At 32.3% G+C, this 21,966-nt stretch overlaps 5 protein-coding genes across 6 annotated transcripts in view; 2 read left to right on the top strand and 3 right to left on the bottom strand.

Moving 5' to 3' along the window:
- Positions 1-69: 69 nt before the first annotated feature.
- LOC106118840 (uncharacterized) lies at positions 70-2,440 on the bottom strand. Its single transcript, XM_013313596.1, has 6 exons — positions 2,031-2,440; positions 1,628-1,948; positions 1,330-1,435; positions 941-1,056; positions 742-806; positions 70-214 (listed from the first exon to the last, which is right to left on the bottom strand). Exons 1-6 carry the CDS (start codon positions 2,208-2,210, stop codon positions 142-144), a joined length of 861 nt encoding a protein of 286 aa, XP_013169050.1. The 5' UTR covers positions 2,211-2,440; the 3' UTR covers positions 70-141.
- A 648-nt stretch (positions 2,441-3,088) lies between these two features.
- LOC106118947 (probable basic-leucine zipper transcription factor P) lies at positions 3,089-5,122 on the top strand. Its single transcript, XM_013313723.1, has one exon. It carries the CDS (start codon positions 3,531-3,533, stop codon positions 5,103-5,105), a length of 1,575 nt encoding a protein of 524 aa, XP_013169177.1. The 5' UTR covers positions 3,089-3,530; the 3' UTR covers positions 5,106-5,122.
- Positions 5,123-5,773: 651 nt separating this feature from the next.
- On the bottom strand, positions 5,774-7,249 carry LOC106118950 (uncharacterized). Its single transcript, XM_013313727.1, has 2 exons — positions 6,934-7,249; positions 5,774-6,380 (listed from the first exon to the last, which is right to left on the bottom strand). Exons 1-2 carry the CDS (start codon positions 7,196-7,198, stop codon positions 5,788-5,790), a joined length of 858 nt encoding a protein of 285 aa, XP_013169181.1. The 5' UTR covers positions 7,199-7,249; the 3' UTR covers positions 5,774-5,787.
- A 230-nt stretch (positions 7,250-7,479) lies between these two features.
- LOC106118949 (zinc finger protein 271) overlaps positions 7,480-21,966 on the bottom strand; it is a 71,703-nt gene continuing 57,216 nt past the window's right edge. Inside the window, exons 1-8 of one of the 2 annotated variants that reach the window (XM_013313726.1) lie at positions 12,160-12,248; positions 9,778-9,904; positions 9,500-9,629; positions 9,250-9,386; positions 9,021-9,163; positions 8,538-8,739; positions 7,963-8,081; positions 7,480-7,679 (exon numbers count right to left, since the gene is read on the bottom strand). In XM_013313726.1, coding sequence (XP_013169180.1) covers positions 7,550-7,679; positions 7,963-8,081; positions 8,538-8,739; positions 9,021-9,163; positions 9,250-9,386; positions 9,500-9,584 — 816 coding nt within the window. In that variant the 5' untranslated portion in view covers positions 9,585-9,629; positions 9,778-9,904; positions 12,160-12,248 and the 3' untranslated portion in view covers positions 7,480-7,549. Of the gene's footprint in view, positions 7,680-7,962; positions 8,082-8,537; positions 8,740-9,020; positions 9,164-9,249; positions 9,387-9,499; positions 9,630-9,777; positions 9,905-12,159; positions 12,249-21,966 lie in introns of those variants that run through there. The other variant, XM_013313725.1, reaches the window with a different exon arrangement.
- LOC106118948 (zinc finger protein 665) lies at positions 10,615-15,612 on the top strand. Its single transcript, XM_013313724.1, has 10 exons — positions 10,615-10,970; positions 11,084-11,213; positions 11,430-11,559; positions 11,769-11,968; positions 12,203-12,381; positions 12,675-12,870; positions 13,334-13,449; positions 13,977-14,227; positions 14,608-14,635; positions 14,739-15,612. Exons 1-10 carry the CDS (start codon positions 10,849-10,851, stop codon positions 14,806-14,808), a joined length of 1,422 nt encoding a protein of 473 aa, XP_013169178.1. The 5' UTR covers positions 10,615-10,848; the 3' UTR covers positions 14,809-15,612.

Genomic DNA, 21,966 nt, shown 5'->3' with positions numbered 1-21,966 from the left:
ATAATTAAAAGAGAAACTAAACAAATACATTTACAAAGCATTTATTATAAGATCATTGTTTTTATTATTTGGACACAGAAAATAAAAAAGTTAATAGTATTAATTTGTAAATACATCATAATATAATATTCTTAAAGCTAATCAGTCTGTAGCAGTGCGCCGCCACCAAGGAACTCCTGTCACGTCGCCGTCCTCGCACACGTTCACTGTCGGCCTAACAAAAACAGACACAAATATCTTATAATAAAATTTTTAATTTTTAATTAATGGTACAGATAATAGAAAATGTCGCCTTTCTGGTGAATTTTTTTTTATATCAAAAGGTGGCAAACGAGCCAGCGGCCACCTGAAATCACTGAAATAGCGAAGTGACCGTTGCCCATAGACATACGCAATTGCACATGCGTTGCCTACCTTAAATCGACGGAGGAGAGGATGCACAGAAAGAAAATATCTTCCCTTTCCATGCATCCTCACATCCGGAAAGTCCACTTCCACTTCCCATTCTTTCCTTATAAAGAAAAGGATGGGAAGGAAAAGATGGCTGAATTAGGCCTCCAGGACGCACACTCATCAGACGAAACGCGGAATTGCTTCCACTTCACGCCTGTCTTCTATGTGGTCGTGGTATTTCACCGGTCGAGCCGGGCCGATTCGTGCGAAGATGTTAAAGCGGGCTCTACCACTGTGAAATTATTCATAAATCTTTGTGCCACGTAAATATTTAGTTATCATACTGACCTGTATACACGGCTATGAGGTAATGTTGAGGATGTTATCAAAGGGCAAGCTACGGCTGGTGCTTCCTGTAAGTTCAAAAGCCAATTATTTCTAATAAACTACACACAGTAATACTCCTGTTACATGATGAGACGTAATGGTAAAAAAATCATTAATTCTTCAAAACAAAATGTTAAAAAATGTCCCTGAGTTTACTTACCTGTATAGATTGCATTGGTATATGCATATTGGCTCGTAGCTTGCGCTGGCGCATCTCACGGCGCACGCAGCACTGCACACCTAGCAGCACGCCGCACACACACGACGCCAGGCAACCTGCAAACATACATTAGTAACCAAAATAATTAGCACATAGTGAATAAGAGCACTATTGTATACCACATGATAAAAATAAGCTAAAGAATGATAGTTGACTGGAATACAGTATTCTTAATTGCATATATATAATTTCTTTGATACTGTGAGGTGGGGCGTTTTCTCCTTTCTTATATATACTCTTGCTCAATTTTCTACCCAAAGACTAACAATGCATCCATAAGAGAAAATCAAATCTCTTAACAATATTGAAATTTTAACATATTTACTTACCAATATAAACTAATACTCCGAGATCACCATTGCGGTTTGTGCGTCTCAACACAATGCCAGCTATACATAAAGAGATTCCAGTTAATATGCCCACAACAAATATAACCTGAAACAAAAGGTAGATAGAAATTACATTCTTTTAAAATGAATTATTAAATACATATTTTTGTAAACACTAGGAACTGGGTATATACTAACCAAATTTTTACAAATGATAGAAAATAGAATACAATAAATAGAAAAACCTTTGAATAGGCAATGATAATGTGAACATGATAATAAAGAAAAAAATACTAACTTGTAAAATGTAGTAGCATACATATTCAAATCCAGGACAGTGTCCTCCACAGGCACCAATTATAGGAACTTCTGGACTAACGGATGGCATTGATGGGATCGGGGATCGATTTACAGGATGTGTACGTGAATCTGCTTCACATAGCTGCAGGGAAAATGATGAAGCACAGGGAGGGAACGCGTAAGTATCTACGTTATGAACTGGCACTTTCTCTCCTCGTCTATAGTTGCGCCAGGTACCCGTAGCTGTGCTATAAGGAGTTTGATAGACTGGTGATGGTGGACCGTACTCCCTTAGAGTTCCATTATAATAATGTGGAAGCTGAAAATTGAACATGTAACAATTTATTGTTTTATAAAATAATCACCCAGCATTCATCGTCATTCGTGCGACACGAACTTACATGGTAAGCAGTATCAGACGTTGAACTGTCCGCTGCAGCGACTTCATAAATAGGCGTGTCTTCAGTCCACGGGTATTTTATTCTTTGTTGTGATGCAGATGAAAATTGCTGTTCACTTCGAGGTACCATAGTAGTTTGGTAAGGATGAATAGTTCTTGGAGATAGTTGTTGTTTAAACATGTTTTTAACTTCTAGGTAAACTAATAACTGTTAGAATCGGTAAAGAAATTTATAAAAAATAACATGATGTTTGTGTAACATCATAAAACTTTACACCCATGTAACAGTTTCACCTTCTATTTGTTGATTACATTATTTTATGAGAATCTTTGATTTTTGAACAAAAAATACACTTTATTATAAGAAATCACATATACTAATTATTGATTTTAAAATATTTATCACGAACATTATTTTCACACAAACAAGTCACCATCATACTCAAATCAAAGAGTATAAATTGTGATTAAAATTGTAACTTTTTATTTTTTTGTCACAGAGTATAGCCAGTAGACCTTTAAGTAATGTTGACTTGATGGTTGACCAGAAAAAAAGTTAAAATGAAAGCAGAATAAGGGGATTGGTTAGATAAGGTACCCAGAAAATAAATCTACCAATTTGCGAAAAATCTACGAACGAAACTAATGTTTTCTAATGGCAATAAACATGATCAAACATTTATTTATATTCTTTAAAGAAATATTCTTTTATTACCATTTTAGTTTTACATTGTTGATTGTCTTCCAGTTATTAAAGTATTTTACTGTGATTGCGGTGTAATTTTTGAGTAAAGAAAAAATGTTAGGCATTTAACGTATGATAATAAATATAAAATACTAAATTTATTTTTACATAACAGTAGTTTGTTACATGTTTTGACAAGGATGAAAAGTGTTGCAATATCAATAGAGATTGTGGAGCCCTCATGTTTTTGTTTGGTTGTTATATTTTTAGGCTTTAAATTTAAAAATGCTAATTTAAATTATTTTTTCGAATAATTTGAATTAACTATTTGTTAACCATAAAGCTTTCAACGATATATACACACAACTGTTCGTTTTTAAACAAAACTAATGATTTGATTTTAAATATTCAAGAAGTCAATGTTTTCAATACATCGAAAAAGGAAAACGCTACCATAACGATAACGTGAGAAAAGAGACTCAAATCAATCAAAGACAGTGAAAAAACGAAGTGCTAACTTCTATGTAACTTTGCTATGTATTTTAAATGAACACAGTCTAGTAGTTGTAGACTTCTTAAGAGTAATATTAAGGAAATTTATCTTTTTGTTAAGTCAGTGCTAATTATCTAAGACAGAAGATATTTTCAAATAAAATGTAGAGTTCCTACTTTAATTTACAATGTAATGGAATTTTTATGGAAAATTATTCAAGACAAGGTAAATTATCCCTTAACTGTAATTGAGGATAACAATGGAGGCAAATAAGTCTGAATCAGTTCAACGAAGTGATATTGTCCTATGAAATAAAGTAAGTGATGATTGGCAAAAGCGTTTCGATTCCCGACGGTGCGATGAGTTTGTCAGATGATGTTGATAATCCTGCTCCAAGCCTAAACAGATATTGTAGAAATTTTATCAGAGGATTTTGCTTAAGAGAAAATTGTAGATATTTACACGAACTACCACCGAAAGCTCGCTTAAAAGAGTTATTTCGTTTCTGTCATGATTTCCAAAACAAAGGATGTTTCCGAGCGAATTGCAAATTTGTCCATAGTTCTGTGGAAGAAGAAGAACATTTTTATGCAACAGGAACATTTCCACGCGATCCTCGTAACATAATACCGGTCTGCTTAAATTATATACATGGAACATGTCCTAATCAAGATTGCAAGCTAATTCACCCAGAAGTAGTTGGTAATGAGACAGTTCCTATATTAAATGCCCCACCTCCATCATTTAATCGCCCCCCACCTAATATTAGAGATGACGATTCACCTCCAGAGGCTAAATTTAGACGATTTGCTTATGAAGAAGCCACACTTGACAAACAAGTTTTGTCACCATCAAATATATGCAACAATTGTGAAGCTTTGAATCATAAGGTCAAATTATTGCATGATAATATTAGTGTTTTATTGACAAAAGTAGCTGATTTGACTGAAAAGAATGTGCAATTGACTTCCATGAATGAGTTCTTACTTGAGCAAAATTCAGTAAGAAATAACCAACCATGTGTGATCACATCTAGACATGGAACTTCAGCACCTGTGTCATTGGCAACTGTCAGTGTGACCCCAGTGGTGAGTTTAGCTGGAGCACTGCCCACTTTGGTTCCAGCTGCAGCAACACCTAATTTAACATTGGCACCAGCAGCATCTCGTGCACAACTTCTAACTCCAGCACCGCAAATACTTACAGTGAGCACAACTCAGCAATTAATGGGCAATTCCGGAGCATTGATTGTGACTAGCGCAGGAGCACAACAGCTTATGCAAGTCAGTGACTCTGGCACTTTAATGGGCGGGGGTCAGACTGTTGTTGCAGTGACACCAGCACAATTGACTTTAGCCCCACCCACACAACAATTAATGGGCAACGGCCCTCAAACTGCTGTTCAACAGCTTGTCCAGCAATCTGCATTACAATCACAGCTGGCACCACAACATCAAGCATCACAGTATGCAGCAGCACAGCAATCTGTTCAGCATTTGGCAGCTCAACAGTCTGCTCAGCATTTAGCTGTGCAACAATCTGCTCAACATTTAGCTGCACAGCAGTCAGCCCAACTGGCTGCACAACAATCTGCCCAGCATTTAGCCGCTCAACAGTCTGCTCAGCATTTAGCAGCGGCTCAACAATCTGCTCAACATCTTGCTGCAGCCGCTCAGCAGTCAGCGCAACAGTTAGCTGTAGCCCAACAGTCAGCTCAACAAATGGCAGCTCAACAATCTGCTCAACAACAGTTAGTTCCCTCTGGGCAGCAATTAGTGCACCAAACATCTACTCAACAAATAACAATTTCCAGCAGTAGTCAACCAATGGCTTTAACAAATTCTCAAACTCAGCCTATGACATTTCCAATCATATCTCAAAGCATTTTGCCCCATTGAGAATATAAGTTACTCTTGGCAGTATCTTTAGCCTAGAAGTGTGGAATTGTATAAGGATTTGTGACTAATATAATCATTAAATATAACATTAGCTTAATATCATAGACATTTTTCTGATTCAAATATTAAAAGCAAGATGAATTTTCTTTTAGTGGTAAATGAAACAAAACTTAGATAAACATACTATTTCTTTATTTGTCATGAATTGTTATATGTTAAGGATCTGATGCACTCCATTATTGTAATAACTACCAGTTTAATTATGATCATATTAAACATATTACAGTATTAAATTGTGGAATAGTGTATTACAGTATTTGTTGGAGATATTTTAAATGAATACTGGTTATTTGTAAGTAGGCACTGAGCTTTTAAACTTGTTTCTGTGTGTCAAATCACTCTTTACAGTAATAAAATAATTATTATAATAAGAAAAATGATTCACCTCATAGATGCATTGATAAGTACTATACAAATTGTGATTGTTTTGCCTGTTATCACGTAAATGCCATCTTAAGCGCTGCTGGTTTATGCTGTACCTTTGAATTAGGTAATTTATTTTTATTAATAAAATAATAAGGAATAAAAATTAGTTTATTTATAAGTCATATACCATTAAAAGTCATAGAGAAGGCATATGATTAACAGTGGGCAAACCAAAGCTTATGATGATGAATTTTTTTTAGTTTTTTCTTAAATAGCATTGATGCTTTTTGTAATGCAATAATTTACCAAGCAGTCCAAGTACAAAATTACCATCCTTATCAAAAGCAATCGCTGAAACCTTCTCTGGTATGTTATTTATTATTTTCATAAACCTTGTGTCGTTTTCATGAAAATATGTTAAGTTATTGCTGGCTACAAACACTCTTTCCTCATAAAACGATATCTGTGCCATTCCATCATATGTTACATTGCCAAGAACAATGGGCAATGACAATGTGGATTTTAAAACAAATAGTTTCTCGTCTCTGATGAAATAAAAATTATTTTTATTGTCTATAGCCATTTCGTCCAGTGCTTCGAGTGTTTTGAAGCGGATTTTGCTTTCACCTACTAAGAGATATACTTCTTCAATTCCATCAACATTTTTCGTCACATATTTGTTCCCATCTTTATCTATAGAAATCATGTTAAATTTTGCATTCGGTTTTGACATTAATGTGGCCTTTTGTGTTTCGTAATCATAAGAAAAAATGCCATCGCCTGTACTGAAATATACTTTCTTATTATTTTTGTCGATTGCGATGGAGTAGCTTACGCCTTCTGGAAGACCTAGCAAGCACATATTTATTAAAAATTATATTCGAGAATCACCGAAAGTATACCGCACATACCAAACCTACTTTTTTTAATTGCTCTGGTACATTTACAATAGAGAAATATTATAATAAAATTCCGCGCGTGTAACCGCATTGCGTAGACGGAATGTAATAGCAATCATGCATTGTTGGCCTTTTATAAATAAACAATATTTTTTAATGGGTAATTCGTAAAAAAAATGTATGCGACTTATTTAAATGTATTTATCAAGTAGCGCGGGTCCGGATTCCTGGTTGAGTTTAATTATAACTATACCCTACTACTAAGCCTCATGAGTAAGTTGCTACTCCTACTAACTGGAGATCCGCGATTGTGGTGTCGGAGGTAAAGGATGAGAAAAGACATCAACTTGAGCGCCGTCACTTAATTATAAGTAACCCGTTTGCTTGTTTGCCGCCTTACTGATATAAAAAATAACAATGGAATAAATGCGCTGCTTTAAATGTCTCACACAAAAGAATTAAAAAAATCTTGGGTAGCTCATAAAAAATATAAGGTAAATTACCTGGAATGTTTTGTGGGGTGGTCGAGTTCAGCGGTATTATTCGTGCGTTAAAATAATATCCATTAAAATTGCTGCCAGCTTCGATATAGAATATGTTTCCGTCGTCATCAAAATGGGCATCAGTTGGATATCCACCATCAGTATGGTAAGTTTCCGAAACATTATATTTGTCGTTGTCTATGCTCAAGTCAGATTTGCAACTTGTTGCGGGTACATCGAAACATAAACATGCTTTTGTTACCAGTAATAATATGAATAACTTCATTTTTAGCCGACTTTAAAAAGGTGTTTATCAATTCGTCTGTATTTTATTATATTGAAATATTTTTTTGCAGACTTCTACACTACTGAAGATCTCAGTTAAAAATAATTATAGGAATACATTACAAACAACTTAATGGCGATCTATTATTTTTAATGGGATGCTATTGTCCTGCTGTGAACTGTGAGATAAGACAAATACGGCATTGCAATAAAATTAATTTTCTTTACAATGTAATCACATAAATAAAACTATTTATTTATACAATATTTTATATTTATCAGTCGTTTTTTTTGCTTAATCTATGAAATAAATAAATTGCGCGAGGGCGTTAACATTTAATATGTTAGTGATTTAATTACTTAGTGGCATAATGGTGTTACCATTTTCTTCATACTCTTTGCATTGTAAATATGAAGGTATTCGACCGAGTTTACCTCCTTTTATTTTGTGTATCTTCCATCTGTGACCTTGTAAAATTTTTCTGTAAAAGTAAAAATTACTATTATTGCACATTTTCTTTTGTAAACTCATTTATGGTAGATTACAAAGGAGCTTGATTTTACCAAATCAAGGGTAAGGGATGATAACACTACAAAATATTTCATTAGCATTCATTACTAAATATTTTTTGAGGCTTCCTTCATAAGGAAAAAAATAAAGCTCAATACAAAGACATTTGATTTATTTATAAAGATTATTTTGCAAAATTGAGAAAATGTTTGAAACAAATGCCATCTATTTAAAAAAAAAGTATGATAACTTACTTTGTGTTGAATTTCTTAAAACATACATCACATTCAACTCTGCCCTGTCTTAAATGTATGTCTTTGACATGCCTCTTCATGTCATGTTGGTACGAGAAAGCCTTATCACAATAGCTACACTGGAAAACAATTGATACAGTCAAGGCATCACATTCTAAATGCCACCGACTCACCTGGTGACTTCACTTTTAAAGGAAAATTACACTAGCACAAGAAATGTTAAAAGATTGTATTTTGTTACTAATGTCTTGTACAACACATTACGGAATACAGTCGAGCCTGGATAAACGAGAGTCGCACGGATCTCGACATTCTTTTCACTTAAAGAGGTTTTCTCTGTAACGCAAGTTCCTCCCTGGTGGCCGTTGGGACCAGACATGGCTCTCCCTTATAGAGATATCCCTTATCAAAGTTTTACTGTATTTATATGTTATGCATATAATGTTGGGGATTCGTTAAACATATATATAAACTACAAATAACAGGAACATATTAAGTCAGTAGTAAAACGATAGGTTTAAAGGTATAGGGCCTCATGATGTTATAAGCTTCACCAAATTAAAAAAATAACATACCTTATATGGTCTGTTGGTACTGTGAACATGGCGCATATGTTTAGCTAGATTACTAGTTGTGGTTGTTGCTTTGGGACATTGAGAACATTTGTAAGGTTTGTCTGCTAAATGTGACCTCTTGTGCACTTTTAGTAAGTCCATTGTCCGACCCTGATATGAACATGCATCGCATTTAAATGGAAACACATTTTCATGGATAGCCCTGGTAAATTAATTGTCATTAATTATATTGCGCAAAACAATTTTTTTTTGTAGCGTTGCATAGCTGGATGCCGGGGGAGGGTAAATGATTTTGAGCCACCAACCAAATATTTAAAAACAATATTATCACTTTTGAAAAAATTATGCCACTGAAGGAACTTTAATTTGACACAGATAATATAGGGAAGTAGTGCATAAAATTATTTTTAAATAAAAAACAACAAATGCTTTGATTTTGAACTACCATGGTGTGGTAAAAGTAGTTTTTTTAGACTACATTACCTATGTACTGCAAGACTCCCTTTGGATTTAGCTATTTTACCGCAGATATCACATAAAAATGTTTTATTTTTAGCTTGACCATTCTCTTTTGGATCATCAGTTACTTGTGATGTACATTTATTTAAATGGTTATTGTATGAAGTCTGAAAAACATATTTTAAAAAGCATAAATAAATGTAAATGTTAAGAATATCTATTGCATTATTTAGTGAAGAAGCTAACAACTAACCATATCGTAAAACTTTTGACTACATGTTGAACAGTCCCAAATTTCTGAATTGTCTTCAGACACTACAGGTGATGGCATATCACAGAAATCCTCATAATCCAATAAATTATTAGTTTCATTATTATAGATGTTATATTCTGTAACAGAGATTATATGCATATGTTTTTACTATATTAGTAGCAAATTGTAGGATGGAAAAATTAAGGATCAAGATATTGAATAATTTAGTTAATAACCAGTTTTTGCTTACCTTTCTTAATTGACTGTTCTATTTGTAATTTATTATTTTTTTGGCACATATCACGGAATTTAATACATCCATTCAATAGATCCATACAACCTTGACACAAATGCTTTGGTAAATTATCATCATGGTTTATCTAAAAATAGGTGCAATCAATATGTAGTTACTAAAAATATTGTATACTTATAGAAACTTATTGTTAAAAAAAGTGAGAATTGTGATATCAGTGTAATTAATGAGAATACTATTCTTGTTCAAAATTATTTCAAGATATTTATACTCACTGTTACACCAGAAAAGTGCTTAATTTCTTCTGATATATTTGGATAAGCTTCATTATTAAATATAGGAATATGTCCTTTCTCTATGTAGCATATTCTACATTTCTTCAATTTAATTTCTGGCTTAATACTGTAATAAAATAAAATAGAAGGCGTCAAAAACTATAAACTTCTACAAAAGTTATTAGGGAAACGAAGACGGACTTCTATGGTCAATTTAAGACTTGGTAAACTTCATAACCATAAATAATATTAACAAATAAACTTCGGTAATTTTCCCCACTAAATATAAAGTTAGTTTTACGAGCAAGTATAGCAAAAATAGTTAAATAATTTAAAAACTTACATTTTCTTCTTTTTCAATATTTTTTTCCTTTTACTTTTATTTACAAAACTTGCGAATAACATTGATTTTAAAATTAATAGAGACGTCATTTTAAATAAAATTGGTAATAAATAATGCTTATCTGGAATTTTTATTACATCCAAAATTTTATCTTACTAATCACATATACAAAAAACATCTTATTTGTTATTTATTTATTTGAAATGTTTGCATCCAATCGTCAAATGTTATTTTTGACATTGACAAATTGCTTTCTAACTTTCACAGACAAATAGACACAGCTAAACACATAACCCAAACTATCAAAAATGAGAAAGAATACGCCGAAACTGTAATGTCTTAGTACAATAGTGTAAATAAGTCTAATCGTAATAAATTTCGATAATAGGTACTTAAATTTAAACAATAGAAAATGTAAAATCAATTTTTTTATTCAAGTTTCAAATGGATATAATATAGCTATATTTTAACTCGATTTTTTTATCTATGTTGTCAAATTTGACAAAAGTCAAAAGGAAAACGAGTTGATAAACATTTCGGTTCAATACCGACAGATATATAATTTATAATGTTGTGGAAGTATTTGTTCATTCGGCCTTAATAACAATGAACATTAATGCAACAAAATAACATCCCCACCTAGGATTAGCGGTTATCCTTAATTATTGATAAGTGCCTTCACAATTAATACCGTAATTTGTGAAATTAATTAATACAATACAACAATAATGTCTGTTTATTTAACTAAATCAATGTTATCGAAGTTAAATAAGGTGAAATATTCAATTTGTGATTATAACGAAGATGATTGCAGTAGTGGTGATCCTTGGCAAAAGCTTTCTGTTGATGGGTATGAAGTTCTATTGTTAAATTAATTCGATCGGAAATTAATATATTTATGAAGGAAATTATTTTAAGGAAATATTTTTCTAATTACTAAAAGTTTGTTATATCGAATTTCAGCAAAGTTACAGTACAACTAGCAAAGGATACAATATGTAGGGTTTGTGCAAATAGAGGATCAATTCCACTGAGCAATAAACTGAATGGTTATGATATAATGGGAGCTCTCTGCAGTATCACTAATATTTCTGTGAGTATAATTTTATTGCTATGTATTTCATTTAGGTAGAATTTGTTAGCTAATAATATAAAAAAGAAATTAAGTTTCATTTGTTTTTTATTCAAGGAAATACTCTACATATTTCAATCTCCGGAACATTTATATTTCTTACTATCAATACTTCTTTATATCGATTCCATTATCTATTGCAAGAAAAGCAATTAAAATATTTTATTCAATTTACAGATCAGTCCTGATGATTCTTTGCCCAAGTATATTTGTAATGAATGCCTTGAAACTTTAAAAGTTGCCATGACATTTAAGAATACATGTGAGACAACTGATAAAAGATTTAGGAAGATTCTAAATCCATTAGGTAAGTAATATGCATCGTTTTAACACATTTTGTGCCTGAGAGTTCATCACCTTAAACCCCTAACCTTTTTTCATGTCATAAAAGTTAGGAAAGGAAGAGGTTAGCTAACAGAATTTTATAAAAAAAAAACTTAAAATTAAATCTTAAAGCATCTCATCCAATACATATTTTTTAATTAGAGGGCTTTTTATACATTGTCTTTGTTACAGGAGATCCACTATTTCATTCCTATCCATATTCAAAACATGATTTTCAACTAATTTTGCATCAAATGAAACTGAAAAGAGTAAAGATGGAACAGAAGAGGGAAAGGGAGAGAAAAAGAAAAGAAAGAGTGCAACAGAAGAAAAATCATTCTAAAGTAAAAGAGATTAAGTGTTCTCCATGTGATATGGTATTTGAAACTAAGGTGAGTAAGACATAATGCTTCTTAAATCTTGCTGAATGAGAATTTAAATTGTTTTAGTATAAGATTTAGCAGTCTAATAAAAAAAAACTCTTTGTTGAAAACACAACTGACTAGGGGTGACACGGTTTAGTCAAATGGTTATGTCAAAGAATTTACACAAACACACAAATATGCAAATACAAAAACTTTACCCTTCTGAGTAATGGAAGAATAATGGTTACTGCTTGTTTGTAGGAGCACCTAGCAGCGCATCGTCGCGAGGCTCAATGCATGCGACGCGCGTGCGACGTGTGCGGCCAACTGGTGCTCAGCATCGGCCAGCACATGCGGCATATACACAAGCGATCAGTACCACACAAATGCCCAACCTGCGGCAAGGAGTTCCCTATTATAGCACGACTTAAAAGTCATATGTAAGTCTTTTATAACATAAGAAGAAAAAATTATAAATTAAAAAAAAGTGAAATAATATGTGTACTAGGATTTATTATCAGTATAATCTGTTTAGTACATCTGAAACACTTTTCTCGGAATAATAATTTTCACTGACCTTTTCTTTTTAAATCAAGAATCTTATTAATAATAATTTGGATACCAATTAACTTAGATTAAAAGGTTCATTTCACAATTTGTTTGGAATTGGATCAAAGAGTACATTATATATTATTCTCATTGTAGTAATATTTTCATAATTAACCAATTTCAGGCTAGTGCATACAAACACGTTTAACTTCTTCTGTGACTTGTGTCCATACAAATGCAAGCACAAGTACTATTTGGTGATGCACATGCGCACTCACACTGGGGAGAAGCCGTACAAGTGCGCCCACTGTCCCGCCACATTCGTCAACCCTTCCAACTTGAATAAACATAAGCTCACACACCAGGAGAAACAATTTAAGGTAAGTGGAACATTTATGGGACTAGAGATGACATAAATATTTGTCTACTGGCATACCGGAATATACAGACATACAGATACACAAACAAAATTTTTATAAATTAGTCTTTCGTCTACACTATCTATACTAAGTACGAAATGTTCTTTTTTCGATAGTACATAGACACTGGATATTTTATTAATATGAATAGATAAGGAAAGGTTTGACATTTTCTGCTGTACTGTATAATCTAAAGTAATAAAAAGAAAATATTTGTTTGTTTGCATTGAATATGCTTTGAATCCACTGAACCGATTTGAAAAATCCTTCCACTGTTGGGAAGCTATCCCCTTATGACATAGGCTATATTTATTACTATATTTTAATTTCTCATTACATAAATTAAAAGTTATGTGGCCGTAGTTAGTAGGAGAAACAACTGTTATTAGCGCAATTTAGTAAGTCAACAATTTATTTTGTACAGTGCATGCTGTGCGAGAAGGCGTTCCGCACTAACGGTGCACTGCGCGAACATCACGACGCCACGCATATGAACATCAAGCACACCTGCGCATACTGCGGACGTGACTTCAGATACAAGTCAGTCTCTATTTATTCTTGATAAGTATCTGAGGGCGCGGCAGTTCCCCCGGAATTTCCTTAGCCGTAACAGGACATTGAATTGAAGAAATATGAGAGGACATAAGGAACTATGGGTGTAACTACACAAATTTGATTTGAGGATTATAGTCCAGTAGTATCCATAATGGCTGATCTTAATAATAACTAATAAATTACTTTTCAATAACTAATTTATGGATTTGATCTGTTTATATTAAGATTGCTTGCGAGTTAAAATAATAATATATATAGAGAATATAGGAAGAAAATCTGACACTGTGCCGGTGTACTGGCGCAACACTAGCCTTACTAAAATGTCGACGTTTATGTCCCCTCACTAGTCATACTGACACTTGACTTTGTAACGAAAGCGCGCTACTCGCGCCAAAGAATTCTGACTAATAATATCTAAAAATAGTAATAAATTGCTTTAAATTATGTATCCTATAGAATGGCATGAATTCGGCCAATATTATCTTTGCTACAAATTATAATTATTTGATTAGGTCTGACTTGAGAAAGCACGAGATACGTTACCACAACCGCACGAAGCGCGCGTACGTTGGCGGGGAGCCGACATACAAGCAAGTGGAGAGATTACAGAAGATGCAGGAGGAGAGTGAGATGGAGAAGTGGCGCGCGCACTCCGCCGCCGGCGCCGTGGTGCTGACGGAGCCCTACGTAGACCACAGCAAGGAGTATGTTCAGGCGCAGCAAGTATACTTCTCTGACGTCATCATACAACAACCTAATGATGGTATGTCTTATATAATATGTAACACGAATAAATAATTGTAAAAAATATTGTCATCTCTGTCCTTTTCAAGAGAATGAGAGGGATGGAAATATTATTCAATACTGGCGTAATTTTTAAGTTGGTACTTTTATGATATCGTAGTTATAGTACCAGCATGGACGTTGGAAATGGGGTGGGAGTGTTGGTGTGGGAATAGAGAATGTAAATATATAAAATAGATATATGGACTATTCGAAATATTAAGGTGCTTACGAACCCTATAGATAACTCAAAAACTACTTTTGAGTTTCTGAGTTCTTATTGACAGTTGTTAGGTTAGTTTTTGTGCAAATATATTATATCAATGGAGATATTAATTTAATTTTGTTTTTTTTTTTCAGGACAACCACAGACTGTACAGATAACTTTGTGAGTATTAATACAATAGCTGATGCTATCTCTTTCTAACTCATATTGCTACATGTTAACCAGTGTCATTGAAATATTTCCTAATGATATTTTTATTTCGCAGGCCCGAATTAGTGTTGAAAAAGGACGACGTCAAAATATACGAAACGGAACAGACGATTGCCTATTTTTAATATGCTTTATGTTTACAAATCACTGCCAATATTGCCGCTTTACTGTTCACAATGTAATCAAGATTATGTTATCCATAGTAATTTTTAATGCATAAGTATACTACGTCTGTAGCAAATAAAATCTTGTTGCTTGAAATGAAATGAATTGTTTGTTGTCAAAGACCTTTTATGCGCAAGGCTAAATAAATCTTCCTAAGCCAATGATTTTAATCGCTAAGCCGCACGCTATCTTTAATCTTTATGTCAAGATCAGAAAAGTTGTTGTGATTTTCAAGATGGCGGAGCAAATCTATACAGTTGTCATTTTGTAATTAAACATTTTGTCTAACCCCTCTGATTGAATAGACGATTCGAGTTGACGATTCAACGTTTATTAACGTATGTACGAAGCGCACGCAACGCGATGTTCGCGACGCAAGAATACAGTTTCGAAGATTTACGTTGTATACGAAGTGTATCACGTAGTCTTGTGTACGGGACTAACTCATACAAAATGATCGCTCTAAAATGTTAAATGTATTTTATTTTATTACCCATTTGATACTATTATGGAGAACTCAGGCGTATGTAAGTTTTTATGTATGTGAGTTTGTACGCGAGTTTAGAATTTAGATCGCATCATAGTTTTATATGAAAGTATCGAGATGTTACGGAAATATGATAAAAATAACTAAGTAAAATTAATTGATTAAGATGCGTATTAAATGTAAGCAAGATATAAATGATGTAGTCGAACATTAATTGTAAGTTTATAATAATGAACTATACGTTTTTATTACAGCCAGAAATTAAAGAAACTTGAGAATAAATTTGTCGTTTTATTATCCTATACAAAAATGGATAACTTATCCGTTTGAGCGGATGAGCCTATGAATCTGTACAATGAGAAAAAAATTGCCATTGGACCGGTAGGCTACTCGGCCCAACGGGAAACATTCGGTATAAGTATCAACAATTTAATAAATGGAGAAAAAATAGATAATAAGCATTATATAGCAATATTAGCGTGGCTAGTAGAAGCTTTCAGAAGTAGTCTGCAGTAATTTTTTCTTTCTATATTAAATAACTACTTTTAGTTTTTTTTCCCAGTAGTAAATTATTAAAAAAAAAACTTTAAAAAATAATAAATGTCGTGTAGTGTAATGTAACACATTCTTATACTTTCAGATGTAATAGGTTATTTAGTAGTACATTTTGTGGTTATGTTTCTCGGTTAGTGATTTACAAAGGAAACTTAAATTGAGTACAGCCGAAGCGCAAGGCCGTTAGCGACTGTGTGCAGTAAATTTAGCGACTTTTAGTATGGTCATAAACATTATTTTAACGGTTACTGCTCGGATTTTTCCTCCAACAGATTTATTAGATGATAGCTTGTTTTATTACAACTAACAATAAGTCAAAGGACCATCTTAATAGCGAACTGTAGTGAAACTGTAGTTTCATTTCAGTCTTTCGTCGTGTCGTCCGTTTATTCTTAACATTTAGTATGCAGTGTCCCTAATACTGCGGTAAAATTACAAAATAAAAAATTGTGTACAGAGTTAAAATACATATTAAGAAAACAAAATGGAACATGAATTTTATTTTGTCCAATCCTATTGAGGTGTAGTTTGTTTCAGATGCCATGAAGAATTTTATTTACTTAACTTCTACGATTTTTATCACGTCATCTGATTCTATGAGAACGTGCCTCCGCATCAGGACGACGTGACGGAATTTATAGACTACGTTGGGTTGGGATAATATCGGTCAAATATTTACTTGTGGCTTGTGGTGAAATTTTATATAATTTATCGAAAGGCACACCCGATCTTAGGTCTTTATAATAATACAAACTGTCGCCCGCGATTACGTCCGCGCGGAATTAGAAAAAAAATAATTAGTAGACTATTTGTTGTTCCAGAATATGTTCTTTATGTATGCCAAATTTCATCGAGATCTAGCAAGCAATAAGAAATGACACTACCACAAATTCGAATTGGTTTTGTAAAGTACATATTTTTCAAGTTATAGAGTTAAATTAAACTGAAGTTAGTTATTCAGTAGGTATATCCAGGTCAGTGAATAACTCGTACACTCAATAAAGATTCCTCAGATGTCAGACGTTCTATGCTCAATGACCTTAAAAGAAATATATATCTCTAATATAAATAAATAATATGGAGTCTTATATTTAAATTAAAATATGTTATATAAAGAACATGAATCAGTATTACAAACTTATCACCTTTATAGTAAGAAGTTATTGATGAAGGTGAAGATGAAAAACGAAAAAAGGACATTGCCTTTTAGCAAAATGTCAAACCTTTCTTTATCTTATCCTTTAAGTTCTTTTTATGCCTATTTTTTTATTTTAACACGTTGAGCGCCACGCGTATTTCTAAGACGATCCCGTTCAGGCCACGAGCGTCGCTTATACGCACTGGTATTAAAGGGCCCGTGTTTCCGAACGCAGGTCAAAATAGTTTACATTTTTAACGTTATACCTATAGGCTTTGTTTCAACACGTTACGCGCCAAGTTTGTTTTGTTTTTCTTACCGTTTAGCCCGCTCAGATAAAATTTCCTCAAACATCGTAAACAGAAAATCTAGTGTCAGCCACCGATGGCTAACGCGGCCTAAACGGAAAGTCTATTGTCAGCCACCGATGGCTGACGTGGCCCTCAACGTGTTAAGGTATCTCAATGTTATACGTCGTTTTATATAAATTTATTTTAAGTTACCTTAATTTAAAATATCTGGATAAATCGCCCACTCAAGTTGATATAATCAGTCTTCATCGCTTGTGGAATGTCTACTGAACGTGACATTTGTAGCACGATTTACGATGCTCCAGATTTCTTTAAGATAGCTATGTTTAAAGCGCACCTATTTCTAAAAAAAAATAGGTTAGAGAGATAAATAAAAAATATGAAAGAAGAAATTTAAATATACATAATAAAATAAACTTACATAGGCGCCAAAAATTTTCCCTTTTGTCAGTCGGGTAAAAAGTTTATTAAAATAAATAAGCTGTCTGCTCTGATTTCAACATATTTAACACGAGAAAAATTTAACTTTGCTAATGTTATCTTTTTATAAATATACTTAAGATTAAGAATATATTATACGAAATATGTAACATAACAAACGTTATATAGGTATAATTTACAGTCGTCTTTCGAGCGATTATGTTCGCCTCGCTAAACCAAGTCACTTTGATGAATGGACCGTTTTACATCTTGAATGCACGTCATTAGAGCGACATGGGCGGGGCAAGCGCGCTACGCGTTACACGTTAATCATCTGGATTTATAACTTCAAAGTTTTTGAATATGCCAAAGGATAGTGTTGTCGAATGTTATTTGCGCAATGTGCTGATAGGAACTGTGCTCAACTTTTCTTTAGAACTAAAGATATGGTTTAAAAGTTATGTTTTAGTATCACAATAAAAAACTTCCTGGTCGCTACATCAGTGCTCTCGCCGCATGTACTAATGAACCAAATTAATAGATAATATGAATAATAAGTATTAGTAATCGATCAGTTTATATGTCGCAGCGTCCCTACATGAACGCTGTACAATTGAAGAAGCGTGTCTGAGAATGTTGCGAAATTATGTAAAATAGAAAAACGTAAGCTTATAACCCTAATGTATAATGGTCGTGAATATTATAATATTTTTATCAGCGTTACATCCAATATCGTTTTATTATAATATTATGCTAATAGCATACGTTTATGATTTGAAAATTTTGTCAGCACATGGCATCCTTTTATTCTTTTTGCGTAATCTGCTTAAGCCGTTAACAAAGTGCTTGTAATCTATACCAATTTATACCAGACAAACTAATTCAATATTGGTACGGGGTTTAGTTACAAAATCAACGACCTCAAGTGAACAACGAGCAGAACAATTTGAATAAACAAGCATCGGATAAGCCACAACCACTCTGATTTCAAACTGAAATCCGTCTGGAGAGTTTGCATACATTACGCTAATCTGTAACTTTGAAGCCACGCTTCGCTTTACCTGCATCAAGTCAATCCATTTCTACTATAGATGTATTTAACTCATTGAAAATGGCATAATACTTATGTTTTGCGTTCGTCGGAATGGATGTGATTATTATCTTTGTCGCAGTTTTTTTTTCATTTGAGGCGAATTGTTGCGATTCTTTCAGTTAAAAAAAAAACGGAATAATAGTAAAACGAATCCATTCAACCAACCGATACCCATAAATTGTTTTATAAGGTAAAACGTTGGTACGAAACGCGAACCGTACGAAAGTTCCTTTCCTTTTAGATTTCTTGAAATAATAAATTTGAAAAATGCTCACGTTGTTAGAAAGTTTTCTTCATATTTCCAATATCATCGATATTGAAAATTGTTCACAAAGTTGGCGAATATTACATTATAATACAGTTTCATTTTAAGGCTTATAAAGTATCTAAATTAAAAAAAAAAAACGTATTGATGTGGCGTTCTCTCTTTATTAATGTTTAGAAAATAATAGTTATAAAGAATAATAAAAGTTTATAAGCAGCTAAATTGTTAAAATAACATGTTTAAGCCAAAGGTCGGAGTCGGAATGTTTATGGAGCGTATAAAAAAAATATATGAAGTTGTCACAATGTTTTGTGGTGGGTCTTGTTTCATTCACATCCAACAATAAAATACGAGTACGTAGTATTTTTTAGACATAAAATAAATAGTGCGGTTTATGTTTCACTTAAGAAGCTTCAGGATTGAATATTCTTTTTTGTTTTTATATTCATTAAAGTACAGCTTTATAGTGAGATTACTGAAGCTGTCAAAGTAAATTGGTCACTAAGGGAAACCGTTAGTGATTATTCAGAGTAAATTAAATACTTAGAAAGACTCTGTGCGGCTATTAGAAACCCATGTGTTCTTCCATACCATGTTCAACATCCATGCCAAATTTCATCGATATCCATTGAGACGTTCTGGAGATAGCTTCTAACAAACATCCACCCATCCATCCATCTATACATCCATCCAAATATTCGCATTTATAATATTAGAAAGATCACACTATGTGGTATTTCGTTATACAGGAAATGAGATATCGTATCATTCAGATAAATCTTAACAGATGGTTATTGGGTTCAGAGTATCTTGACGGTTATTTAATGAAATGGGCGTATTTCTTAAGGAAAAATTTTATGTTACAAAATATAGCTTAGCGAGAAAATAAATGTATCATATTTTCTAGACTTTTAAATATTAGTGTAAATTAATAAACAGTTATAATTTAATATACAACTTTGTAAGTTATCTTTATTTTTATTATTTATGTAAAAACTAAATATTTAAATCAAAAGACTTTCATAAGGAAGGCAAAAAAAGTTTAACTACAAGTATATAATAATATTTATTCCAAGTCTCAAGTTTCAGTATTCTTTTGGGAGTAAAATGTAATCTCCATTATTATGCCGTCTATTTAAACAAAGACAAAATGACATAACATTGGAATGCGAACATTTTTGATTATGCTCAAATAATAAGTACTACGTCTCGCGAGATTTTCGTATGTGAAATGTAATTTATTTTTTCATCTGAACGTTAAAGGTAATTTTTTTCTGATAAGAAAAATCTCATTTTTATAACGAATACCTAAGGAAATTATTATTATAAGGGGATAAGTAACGTACAAATAACAAATTTGATACATAGATAGTTGCATTACTTATAATTTATAGGGGTATTAAAATGAACACTTATTCATAATGCCTAAACCCTAATGTAGTTTACATCACCCAATACCCAAATGTATGTAGTTTACACAATGTTACGACTTTCAGTAGGCAACGCCGAAATGTCTATGGTTTTAGGGTCATTATGTGTTTTGGAAATGGCCCAATTTTCTCTGCACTTATCGTTAATCTATTACAAGTATTTATTACATTGTTGGGAATTGCTACATTTTGATTGTTACGAGTTTGTTCCTTTTTATTACCGTAAAAAAATGATTGTAAAAGTAATATTTTCCTCATATGAATCCATTTTTAATTTTAATATTTTTAACTTCGATATTAATTATTCGTGTGCAATAGTAGAATTTACCGGTAAGTCATTGAATACGATACTCACAAAAGATAGACAGGGCATTAAATTAAATACAAGAAGTTACACAAAACGAAGTTTTATTTAAGTACTTTACTTATTTAAGTAGATATACAAGCCTAATGAGACTATTACACTGGGTTGTACTGTACATGAACAATTAGAGTTGAAAATGCTATCATTTAGTGTTAAGAATAAAAAGCGTATATTCTAGTACATTGTAGTACAACTTGGACTCGATATAAAAACATCACAAGTCAGTTACATAAGTCATTTACAAAAGTCAGTTATATTAGTCATTTACATAAGTCAGCTATATTAGTCATTTACATAAGTCATTTACATAAGTCAGTTACATAAGTCAGTTATATTAGTCATTTACATATGTCGTTTACATAAGTCATTTACATAAGTCAGTTATATAAGTCATTTACATAAGTCATTTACTTAAGTCATTTACTTAAGTCAGTTATATTAGTCATTTACATAAGTCAGTTATATTAGTCATTTACATAAGTCAGTTATACTAGTCATTTACATAAGTCAGTTATACTAGTCATTTACATAAGTCATTTATATTAGTCAGTTATATTAGTCATTTACATGAGTCATTTATATTAGTGATTTACATAAGTCATTTATATTAGTCATTTACATAAGTCAGTTACATTAGTCATTTACATAAGTTAATTATATTAGTCATTTACATAAGTCATTTATATTAGTCATTTACATAAGTCATTTACATAAGTCATTTACATAAGTCATTTATATTAGTCATTTACATAAGTCGTTTATATTAGTCATTTACATAAGTCGTTTTTATAAGTCATTTACATAAGTCAGTTATATTAGTCATTTACATAAGTCAGTTATATTAGTCATTTACATAAGTCATTTACATAAGTCATTTATATTAGTCATTTACATAAGTCATTTATATTAGTCATTTACATAAGTCGTTTATATTAGTCATTTACATAAGTCATTTATATTAGTCATTTACATAAGTCAGTTACATAAGTCAGTTATATTAGTCATTTATATTAGTGATTTACATAAGTCATTTATATTAGTCATTTAGATAAGTC

This window comes from Papilio xuthus, unplaced genomic scaffold (genome assembly GCF_000836235.2).
Source record: "Papilio xuthus unplaced genomic scaffold, Pxut_1.1 DF827542.1, whole genome shotgun sequence".
In the NCBI taxonomy this organism is placed as follows: domain Eukaryota; kingdom Metazoa; phylum Arthropoda; class Insecta; order Lepidoptera; family Papilionidae; genus Papilio; species Papilio xuthus.
The sequence above is the reverse complement of the archived record's forward strand: the minus strand, read 5'-3'. Positions and strand labels throughout refer to the sequence as shown.

Excerpts from the sequence above, each read along its gene's own strand:
- LOC106118948 (XM_013313724.1), top strand. The coding sequence starts at position 10,849 with ATGTCTGTTTATTTAACTAAATCAATGTTATCGAAGTTAAATAAGGTG. Across the intron at positions 11,214-11,429 it reads GCAGTATCACTAATATTTCT|ATCAGTCCTGATGATTCTTT; the intron begins GTGAGTATAATT and ends TTCAATTTACAG. Across the intron at positions 12,382-12,674 it reads GCACGACTTAAAAGTCATAT|GCTAGTGCATACAAACACGT; the intron begins GTAAGTCTTTTA and ends AACCAATTTCAG.
- LOC106118947 (XM_013313723.1), top strand. The coding sequence starts at position 3,531 with ATGATTGGCAAAAGCGTTTCGATTCCCGACGGTGCGATGAGTTTGTCA.
- LOC106118950 (XM_013313727.1), bottom strand. The coding sequence starts at position 7,198 with ATGAAGTTATTCATATTATTACTGGTAACAAAAGCATGTTTATGTTTC. Across the intron at positions 6,381-6,933 it reads CACCCCACAAAACATTCCAG|GTCTTCCAGAAGGCGTAAGC; the intron begins GTAATTTACCTT and ends TGTGCTTGCTAG.
- LOC106118840 (XM_013313596.1), bottom strand. The coding sequence starts at position 2,210 with ATGTTTAAACAACAACTATCTCCAAGAACTATTCATCCTTACCAAACT. Across the intron at positions 1,057-1,329 it reads CGGAGTATTAGTTTATATTG|GTTGCCTGGCGTCGTGTGTG; the intron begins GTAAGTAAATAT and ends GTATGTTTGCAG. Across the intron at positions 215-741 it reads CCTCATAGCCGTGTATACAG|GCCGACAGTGAACGTGTGCG; the intron begins GTCAGTATGATA and ends TGTTTTTGTTAG.